The sequence below is a fragment of the Lucilia sericata genome, unplaced genomic scaffold (assembly GCF_015586225.1).
Source record: "Lucilia sericata isolate MDLA Ls3-8-SP2 unplaced genomic scaffold, ASM1558622v1 Contig000901F_arrow, whole genome shotgun sequence".
Classification (NCBI taxonomy): Eukaryota; Metazoa; Arthropoda; class Insecta; order Diptera; family Calliphoridae; genus Lucilia; species Lucilia sericata.
The window spans coordinates 180,308-191,308 of record NW_023994888.1 but is presented as its reverse complement, the minus strand read 5'-3'; the positions used below and the strand labels follow the sequence as shown (position 1 = coordinate 191,308).

The 11,001-nt window shown below is 28.3% G+C and overlaps 1 protein-coding gene across 1 annotated transcript in view; it reads left to right on the top strand.

Annotated features, from left to right (window-relative positions):
• The first annotated feature begins 7,938 nt into the window (after nt 1–7,938).
• Nucleotides 7,939–11,001, top strand: part of LOC119608934 (protein artichoke) — a 15,439-nt gene continuing 12,376 nt past the window's right edge. The window contains exons 1-2 of the mRNA XM_037963535.1: nt 7,939–8,068; nt 10,260–10,419. Of these exons, the coding sequence (XP_037819463.1) occupies nt 10,309–10,419 (111 nt within the window). The 5' untranslated portion in view covers nt 7,939–8,068; nt 10,260–10,308. The remainder of the gene's footprint in view (nt 8,069–10,259; nt 10,420–11,001) is intronic.

Genomic DNA, 11,001 nt, shown 5'->3' with positions numbered 1-11,001 from the left:
ATGGTTATTAACTGTTTCTATGTTAATGGATTTTGTACGATGTATAGATAGAATGATGAAACTGTATTATGAGAAACCGAAATATTGAAGAAACAAATGTTGCAATTGAAGACGATTTTAATAAAATTCAACTATATTTCGAATTAAATTGAATAATAAACACTTCAACAGTAGCCGCGGCAACTTCCAGGAACATATCTCGGACAACGGATTAGACTGTAGACTAGACTATGGAGTATACTATATACTATACTAGGTTAGTTAATTAGTCGTCATTAGTTAGCTAGTTAGTTAGTTAGTTAGTTAGTTAGTTAGTTAGTTAGTAGTTAGTTAGTTAGTTAGTTAGTTAGTTAGTTAGTTAGTAGTTAGTTAGTTAGTAGTTAGTTAGTTAGTAGTTAGTTAGTTAGTTGTTAGTTAGTTAGTTAGTTAGTTAGTTAGTTAGTAGTTAGTTATTTAGTTATTTAGTTATTTAGTAGTTAGTTAGTTGGTAGTTAGTTAGTTAGTTAGTTAGTTAGTAGTTAGTTAGTTAGTAGTTAGTAGTTAGTTAGTTAGTAGTTAGTAGTTAGTTAGGTGTTAGTTGTAGTTAGTTAGTTAGTTAGTAGTTAGTTAGTTAGTTAGTTAGTTAGTAGTTAGTGTAGTTAGTTAGTTAGTTAGTTAGTTAGGTAGTTATTTAGTTATTTTTAGTGTTAGTTAGTTAGTAGTTAGTTCGTTAGTTAGTAGTTAGTTAGTTAGTTAGTTAGTTAGTAGTTAGGTAGTTTAATAGTTAGTTAGTTAGTTTGTAGTTAATTAGTTAGTTAGTTAGTTAGTTAGTAGTTAGTTAGTTAGATAGTTAGTTAGTTAGTTAGTTAGTTAGTTAGTTAGTTAGTTAGTAGTTAGTTAGTTTGTTAGTTTAATTAGTTAGTTAGTTAGTTAGTTAGTTAGTTAGTTAGTTAGTTAGTTAGTTAGTTAGTTAGTTAGTTAGTTAGTTAGTAGTTAGTTAGTTAGTTAGTTAGTTAGTTAGTTAGTTAGTTAGTTAGTTAGTTAGTTAGTTAGTTAGTTAGTTAGTTAGTTAGTTAGTTAGTTAGTTAGTTAGTTAGTTAGTTAGTTAGTTAGTTAGTTAGTTAGTAGTTAGTTAGTTAGTTAGTTAGTTAGTTAGTTAGTTAGTTAGTTAGTTAGTTAGTAGTTAGTTATGTAGTTAGTTAGTTAGTTAGTTAGTAGTTGTTAGTTAGTTAGTTAGTAGTTAGTTAGTTAGTTAGTTAGTTAGTTAGTTAGTTAGTTAGTTAGTTAGTTAGTTAGTTAGTTAGTTAGTTAGTAGTTAGTTAGTTAGTTAGTTAGTTTAGTTAGTTAGTTAGTTAGTTAGTTAGTTAGTTAGTTAGTTAGTTAGTTAGTTAGTTAGTAGTTAGTTAGTTAGTTAGTTAGTTAGTTAGTGTTAGTTAGTAGTTAGTTAGTTAGTTAGTTAGTTAGTTAGTTAGTTAGTTAGTTAGTTAGTTAGTTAGTTAGTTAGTTAGTTAGTTAGTTAGTTAGTTAGTTAGTTAGTTAGTTAGTTAGTTAGTTAGTTAGTTAGTTAGTTAGTTAGTTAGTTAGTTAGTTAGTAGTTAGTTAGTTAGTTAGTAGTTAGTAGTTAGTTAGTTAGTTAGTTAGTTAGTTAGTTAGTTAGTTAGTTAGTTAGTTAGTTAGTTAGTTAGTTAGTTAGTTAGTTAGTTAGTTAGTTAGTTAGTTAGTTAGTTAGTTAGTTAGTTAGTTAGTTAGTAGTTAGTTAGTTAGTTAGTTAGTTAGTTAGTTAGTTAGTTAGTTAGTAGTTAGTTAGTTAGTTAGTTAGTTAGTTAGTTAGTTAGTTAGTTAGTTAGTTAGTTAGTTAGTTAGTTAGTTAGTTAGTTAGTTAGTTAGTTAGTTAGTTAGTTAGTTAGTTAGTTAGTTAGTTAGTTAGTTAGTTAGTTAGTTAGTTAGTTAGTTAGTTAGTTAGTTAGTTAGTTAGTTAGTTAGTTAGTTAGTTAGTTAGTTAGTTAGTTAGTTAGTTAGTTAGTTAGTTAGTTAGTAGTTAGTTAGTTAGTTAGTTAGTTAGTTAGTTAGTTAGTTAGTTAGTTAGTTAGTTAGTTAGTTAGTTAGTTAGTTAGTTAGTTAGTTAGTTAGTTAGTTAGTTAGTAGTTAGTTAGTTAGTTAGTTAGTTAGTTAGTTAGTTAGTTAGTTTAGTAGTTAGTTAGTTAGTTAGTTAGTTAGTTAGTTAGTTAGTTAGTTAGTTAGTTAGTTAGTTAGTAGTTAGTTAGTTAGTTAGTTAGTTAGTTAGTTAGTTAGTTAGTTAGTTAGTTAGTTAGTTAGTTAGTTAGTTAGTTAGTTAGTAGTTAGTTAGTTAGTTAGTTAGTAGTTAGGTTAGTTAGTTAGTTAGTTAGTTAGTTAGTTAGTTAGTTAGTTAGTAGTTAGTTAGTTAGTTAGTTAGTTAGTTAGTTAGTTAGTTAGTTAGTTAGTTAGTTAGTTAGTTAGTTAGTTAGTTAGTTAGTTAGTTAGTTAGTTAGTTAGTTAGTAGTAGTTAGTTAGTTAGTTAGTTAGTTAGTTAGTTAGTTAGTTAGTTAGTTAGTTAGTTAGTAGTTAGTTAGTTAGTTAGTTAGTTAGTAGTAGTTAGTTAGTTAGTTAGTTAGTTAGTTAGTTAGTTAGTTAGTTAGTTAGTTAGTTAGTAGTTAGTTAGTTAGTTAGTTAGTTAGTTAGTTAGTTAGTTAGTTAGTTAGTTAGTTAGTTAGTTAGTTAGTTAGTTAGTTAGTTAGTTAGTTAGTTAGTTAGTTAGTTAGTTAGTTAGTTAGTTAGTTAGTTAGTAGTTAGTTAGTTAGTTAGTTAGTTAGTTAGTTAGTTAGTTAGTTAGTTAGTTAGTTAGTTAGTTAGTTAGTTAGTTAGTTAGTTAGTTAGTTAGTTAGTTAGTTAGTTAGTTAGTTAGTTAGTTAGTTAGTAGTTAGTTAGTTAGTTAGTAGTTAGTTAGTTAGTTAGTTAGTTAGTTAGTTAGTTAGTTAGTTAGTAGTTAGTTAGTTAGTTAGTTAGTTAGTTAGTTAGTTAGTTAGTTAGTTAGTTAGTTAGTTAGTTAGTTAGTTAGTTAGTTAGTTAGTTAGTTAGTTAGTTAGTTAGTTAGTTAGTTAGTTAGTTAGTTAGTTAGTTAGTTAGTTAGTTAGTTAGTTAGTTAGTTAGTTAGTTAGTTAGTTAGTTAGTTAGTTAGTTAGTTAGTTAGTTAGTTAGTTAGTTAGTTAGTTAGTTAGTTAGTAGTTAGTTAGTTAGTTAGTTAGTTAGTTAGTTAGTTAGTTAGTTAGTTAGTTAGTTAGTTAGTTAGTTAGTTAGTTAGTTAGTTAGTTAGTTAGTTAGTTAGTTAGTTAGTTAGTTAGTTAGTTAGTTAGTTAGTTAGTTAGTTAGTTAGTTAGTTAGTTAGTTAGTTAGTTAGTTAGTTAGTTAGTTAGTTAGTTAGTTAGTTAGTTAGTTAGTAGTTAGTTAGTTAGTTAGTTAGTTAGTTAGTTAGTTAGTTAGTTAGTTAGTTAGTTAGTTAGTTAGTAGTTAGTTAGTTAGTTAGTTAGTTAGTTAGTTAGTTAGTTAGTTAGTTAGTTAGTTAGTTAGTTAGTTAGTTAGTTAGTAGTTAGTTAGTTAGTTAGTTAGTAGTTAGTTAGTTAGTTAGTTAGTTAGTTAGTTAGTTAGTTAGTTAGTTAGTTAGTTAGTTAGTTAGTTAGTTAGTTAGTTAGTTAGTTAGTTAGTTAGTTAGTTAGTTAGTTAGTAGTTAGTTAGTTAGTTAGTTAGTTAGTTAGTAGTTAGTTAGTTAGTTAGTTAGTTAGTTAGTTAGTTAGTTAGTTAGTTAGTTAGTTAGTTAGTTAGTTAGTTAGTTAGTTAGTAGTTAGTTAGTTAGTTAGTTAGTTAGTTAGTTAGTTAGTTAGTTAGTTAGTAGTTAGTTAGTTAGTTAGTTAGTTAGTTAGTTAGTTAGTTAGTTAGTTAGTTAGTAGTTAGTTAGTTAGTTAGTTAGTTAGTTAGTTAGTAGTAGTTAGTTAGTTAGTTAGTTAGTTAGTTAGTTAGTTAGTAGTTAGTAGTTAGTTAGTTAGTTAGTTAGTTAGTTAGTTAGTTAGTTAGTTAGTTAGTTAGTTAGTTAGTTAGTTAGTTAGTTAGTTAGTTAGTTAGTTAGTTAGTAGTAGTTAGTTAGTTAGTTAGTTAGTTAGTTAGTTAGTTAGTTAGTTAGTAGTAGTTAGTTAGTTAGTTAGTTAGTTAGTTCAAAACAATTACATCTTTAGACATTTAGTTTTTAATAATTTTCATTACTTGTGATTCTTTTCAAAAATCCACCTTTATTTGCCTTTTTTTTAATTCGAATTTTTAATGTTTTGTCTTTGTTCCCCTCAACACCGCCAATTAATCATGGTAACTTAAGTTTCTTTAGATGTTGTTGAGAAATTAAATTTTATTTTTCTTAAACAAATTATGTTTTATTGTTTGCAGACTTTACACTTAAAAGAAATTCCCACGACCCACGCTACAGGGTTCATTTTTCACACAAAATCATGTCACATCTTTGTTTTGGAAAATAAAGAGAAAAACTCATAATAACTGGTACAAAAGTGACAGTTTTTTTTTGAAGGAAATAGAGCATGACTAAATAAAATAAGAGTTGAAAAAGTGATTTGAAGAAGAATGTGGATTATTATTATTTTTCGAACTAAACAATAACGTAATTATGATGAAAAAACTAATTTAAATTAATTCACTAGCTATATAATTATTTGGAAACTAATTTGGGAATTTAAAATAGGCAAAACTCTTTTAAGGGGCCTCATTCTCTAGTTAGTTTTAAGAAAAGTGTTTTAATAAAAATTTTCAAAATTAATTGAAAAGAATTTCTTTACAGAGAACAAAATTAATGGATTTTACTTTACATGTAATTGAAACGAGATTTAATTATGTATCTTTTAATTAAAAACCTGTAATCTGTAATAATGTTTTTTGTCTTAATAAATTAAAACAAATAAAATTTATTTTTAAATATTTTTCAAATATTTCTTTTTAATTTTGATTAACCAAATTACTGTTTAAAACTCAAAGTTTGTCATTTGTGTGTTATTTTCTTTTAAATACAAATTCCATTGATTTTGGTTTAAATTTAATAAAAAAATTTAAAACCAGTTTATTTGCATATTAATAATCTAGTCAAATTGTTGGTTATTTATTCATAATATTAAACATTTTTTTTATGAAAATAAATAAACAGAATCCACACACTTCGTGTGTTAACTTCAATAACGTCTCTTTTTTTTTATAAATAAAACTAACTGTCGGTATTTAGTGGGGAAGTTTTTTTTCACTATTTCTATTTTGTATCTTTTTATGTTGACTCATGTGATAAATTATAATAATTTTTTAGTTGTTGTAATTCTATATATATTTATATACAACATTTTATATGTTTGTAGCGGCATTTTGCATATGAATAGAGTATTTTAACGTTTTTGTTTTTTTTTTTTTTTTTTGTTTTAAAGAACTTGAACTTGATAAACTTGTATTAAGTTTTAAATTTCTTACAAAAACTTTTTGTGGAGAGAAACAAACTAAATAAAGCTTTTAAATATTTAGTTTTTTTTTAAGAATTGTTTTGTTTGTCTTTTTTTTAAATTTTATTATGAATTTGTGTAATATTTTTTAACAGAGCTATGAGGTAATCTTAAGCCTATATTGATTTGTTGTTTTGCTTTTTACTAAAAGACTCTTATTAAAAATTAGATTTTTTTCTAAAAGTCTCGACTACTGTCTCGACTATAGTCCAGACTACTGTCTCGTCTATAGTCCGAACTACTGTCTCGGCTTTAGTCTGACTTATAGTCTGGACTATTTTCCAAGCCATATTCTGAACCATTGTCTCGACTATAGATTGAACTTTTTGTCGACAATAGTCTGAATTGCAGTCTCAACTATAGTCAGGATCCTACACTGTACTATATATAGTCTGTAATACTTTCTCGACTATATTCTAGACTACTGTCTCGACTATAGTCCGAACTACTGTCTCCACTATAGTCTGGGCTATAGTCTGGACTATGTTCCAGTCAATGTCGACAATAGTCTGGACTACTGTCTCGACTATATTCTAGACTACTGTCTCGACTATAGTTTAGACTACTGTCTCGACTTTATTCTAGACTACTGTCTCGGCTATAGTTTAGACTAGTGTTTCGACTATAGTTTAGAAAATTGTCTCGACTATAGTTTAGACTACCTACTGTCTCGACTATAGTGTAGACTACCTACTGTCTCGACTATAGTTTAGACTAGTGTCTCGACTATAGTTTAGACTATAGTTTACTGTAGTGGCTCGACTATAGTCTAGACTACTGTCTCGACTATAGTTTAGACTATAGTTTAAACAACTGTCTCGAATATAGTCTAGACTACTGTCTCGACTATAGTCTGGACTACTGTCTAGACTATAGTCCGGACTACTGTCTCGACTAAAGTCTGGGCTACTGTCTCGACTATAGTCGGGACTAGATAATGTGTGGACTGCTATCTCGCCTATAATCTGCCTTATTGTCTCGACTATAGGCTAGAGTTTATTGTGTATAATAATCCAGACTATATGATTGTGTGGACTATTGTATCGACTATAGTTTGAACTATTGTATAGTAAATATTTTGGGCTATTATCTCGACTTAACTTTAGCTTTTAATATAATCCAGATTATCTTCTAGGTGATTGTCTGAACTATATATTGTTTCAACTAGATTATGGACTACTATCTCCACTATAGTGTGGATTATGGTCTCCCCTACAGTCAGTACTATTGTCTGAACTATTTCTCAATTTTAGATTGGAATTGTACTGAACTATTGTCTCAACTATATGTTATTCGGACTATTGTCTCAACCATAGTTTGGTCTATTTTTTAAATTTTGCCTCGACTATAATATGGACTAGCTTTCAGACTATACCTCTGAATATTGTCTCGTCTGTAGTCTGGACTTTATCCTGTACTATAATCCAGACTATCTTATTGTGTGGACTATTGTCTCGACTACAGTTTGAACAAGTTTATATCGTCCATATTTTGGACTATTTTCTCGACTAGACTTCTTGTCCTAAATTATCTTCTCGATAATTGACTGAACTATTATCTCAACTATAAACTATTCAAGACTATTATCTTGAATATAATCTGAACTATTCCTCAACTTTAGTTTGGACTGAACTACTGTCCCTGTACTATGAGCCGATGTACTGTACTATGAGCCGATATATCTTCTAGACAAAACACTCATTTTAGCTTTTAATTTTTTTGCAAAATCCTAAGTATAAAAACGTACAAACAAAAGACTTAAGCAACAAACGTTTTTTAAACATCATGTTCAAGAGTCTGCACAATTTTAATTTTGAAATGAAGCAGCATCTATTCATTTGAATAACTTTTTATATTAAGTTAAACTTGGCAAAAGTGCATTTCATATGAATATATTTCGAGAAACTGTTTCCGTTAGAAGAACATTTATAATTTTGAAATTGGCTATGAGTTTCAGCAACAATTAAGTCAGTTGTACAATAATTTATCAAATGAATTTTTGCAAGAGGAAAATTTAATGCGACTTTTACGATTCAATAGCAATTTATTTATAAATTTATATTTTCAACAAATTTCTTATAAATCTTTTAATTGGATTTTTTTCTGCACAGTTTAATAATGTTTTCTTATAACTTCAAGTTGTGGCTGCCATTAATTGAAATCGTTAATTAGGCTTTTATGTTCACCAAACTCTATAAATTTAATTAAAAATGTAAATTAATTAACAGATAGAAAATGTTGATAAAATGTTTACAACATGTAATTTTTGTATAAAATTCTTAACATTTATTTTTTTATTATTATTTTATTTCTTTATGGAATGCTTACAATAAAATTTAAAATTATAATTTTATTAATACGTTTTCTTGTTTTCTTATTTACTTGTTGTCTCTCCCACAGATGTTTTACCACCAGCAGCATATACAACGAATACGACACCTGAGCATATTTCTACTGTTGTTACTCTATTTGTCACAAATCAAAGCTTGGCGACCATGTCCAGAACTAAGTCCAGCTTTGCGATTACCCTGCAGGTGTGTATGTCGCAGATATTTATATATATTTAATGGCAGATGCACAGTGAAAAGAATTAAAAAAAAAAATAATATATTGACTAGACTATAGACTAGACTAAAGACTAGACTATAGACTAGACTATAGACTAGACTATATGCTAGACTATAGACTAGACTATAGACTGGACTATAGACTAGACTATAGACTAGACTATAGACTAGACTAGACTAGACTATAGACTAGACTATAGACTAGACTAGACTATAGACTAGACTAGACTAGACTAAACTAGACTAGACTAGACTAGACTAGACTAGACTAGACTAGACTAGACTAGACTAGACTAGACTAGACTAGACTAGACTAGACTAGACTAGACTAGACTAGACTAGACTAGACTAGACTAGACTAGACTAGAATAGACTAGAATAGACTAGACTAGACTAGACTAGACTAGACTAAACTAGACTAGACTAGACTAGACTAGACTAGACTAGACTAGACTAGACTAGACTATAGACTAGACTATAGACTAGACTATAGACTAGACTATAGACTAGACTATAGACTAGACTAGACTAGACTATAGACTAGACTATAGACGACTATAGACTAGACTATAGACTAGACTATAGACTAGACTATAGACTAGACTATAGACTAGACTATAGACTATAGACTAGACTATAGACTAGACTGTAGACTAGACTATAAACTAGACTGTAGACTAGTCTATAGACTATAGACTAGACTATAGACTAGAATGTAGACTAGACTATAGACTAGACTGTAGACTAGACTATAGACTAGACTATAGACTAGACTATAGACTAGACTATAGACTAGACTATAGACTAGACTATAGACTAGACTATAGACTAGATATAGACTAGACTATAGACTAGACTATAGACTAGACTATAGACTAGACTATAGACTAGACTATAGACTACTATAGACTAGACTATAGACTAGACTATAGACTAGACTATAGACTAGACTATAGACTAGACTATAGAGACTATGACTAGACTAGACTAGACTATAGACTAGACTATAGACTAGACTATAGACTAGACTATAGACTAGACTATAGACTAGACTATAGACTAGACTATAGACTAGACTATAGACTAGACTATAGACTAGACTATGACTAGACTATAGACTAGACTATAGACTAGACTATAGACTAGACTATAGACTAGACTATAGACTAGACTATAGACTAGACTATAGACTAGACTATAGACTAGACTATAGACTAGACTATAGACTAGACTATAGACTAGACTATAGACTAGACTATAGACTAGACTATAGACTAGACTATAGACTAGACTATAGACTAGACTATAGACTAGACTATAGACTAGACTATAGACTAGACTATAGACTAGACTATAGACTAGACTATAGACTAGACTATAGACTAGACTATAGACTAGACTATAGACTAGACTATAGACTAGACTATAGACTAGACTATAGACTAGACTATAGACTAGACTATAGACTAGACTATAGACTAGACTATAGACTAGACTATAGACTAGACTGGTAAGAATACAGATCAGACTATAGGTTAGTCTATAGACCAAGCTATAGAATATAGTCTAGTCTATAACCAGATCTACTATAGACCAGATTATCTACCAGACAGCAGACCAGACTAAAAAAAAAAAACTTTTAGTTTTTACCTTTTTTCACAATCATTTTCCCACTGTCTCTCTTTAAATCCATAAAATATTCTCGTTCGCCTAAGTGTGTGTGTGTGTAAAAAAATCAACTGCTTTTTTAACGGTTGTTTTTTTATTTATACATCATAGATGTTTTTATTAACAATTTTATGTGTGATTGTGTCACAAAATTTCTTTTTACACTTATTCACTCACTCGTTTGCTCACCCAGTTTGCTCAGTCAGCTAAATACTTACTCTGTTAGCTAGCTGACTGGCTAACTTGATCACTTACTATGCTAATGGAAGCAATAAAAATTCTAAATAAACAATTTCCGCCTATGGCAGATTGATTTTCATTCACAACTTTTGCCTGTTGGTTTTTTTTCGTTATTTTAATGCAATTTTTATGTTTTTTTTTTTGAAATCTTGTCATGGTATTTCTTGTTATTGAACATTTCTTCTCAATGACTAAGAATATTTTATGGAATTATTTGTAAATTTTTTTATTGTTTTTATTTCTTAAATAGATGCAATGTCGTTGCTTTCGGCTCAACGGGACAACTTGGTGCAGTGGCCATGGATTGTGATCGTGTTGTATTTCATGGTGAAGCTCCACAGTTACCATATGGTGCACCCATAGTTTCATTCTCTCAGCGTTATAGCGGCCAACAAGTATTGCCGTCACAGGTAAGATTATTAAATTGTTTAAGATGAAAAATTTTATTGATTAAATTTACGAGAGAAAAATTATTTAGGCCTTGTAGTAAGTGAAGACTATTATAGTCCATGCTATAATCAATGAGATATTGCAGACTAAGTAGTTATGCCTAAAAGTATATAATGAGTTTTATTAAATAAACAAATTCTTGGAACATTCGCGAAAAAATAAACGAATACAAATTTACATTCCCTTTCAATAGACTTATAATTGTTTATTTTTTAATAATATTTTATAAAAATTGTTATTACAAAATAAACGTATGTAATTATTTTTTGAAATTTACATGCTAAAATAACAACTTTATTAAATGTTTTAATTTCAACAACAAAGTTTTGAAACTATAAAAAATTCCTAAACAATTGTTTGCAAAATATAGTTGTAAAATATAACAAAATTATAAACTATCTTTTATACACATGTCATTGTTAAAAAAAACACATATTTGTCACAATCTTTGCTCTATGGCCTATAACTGTTACAAAAAAAAAAACTACCTCCAATAAACCAAATTAATCACTACAAATTTGTTTATTATTACAACGACTGCC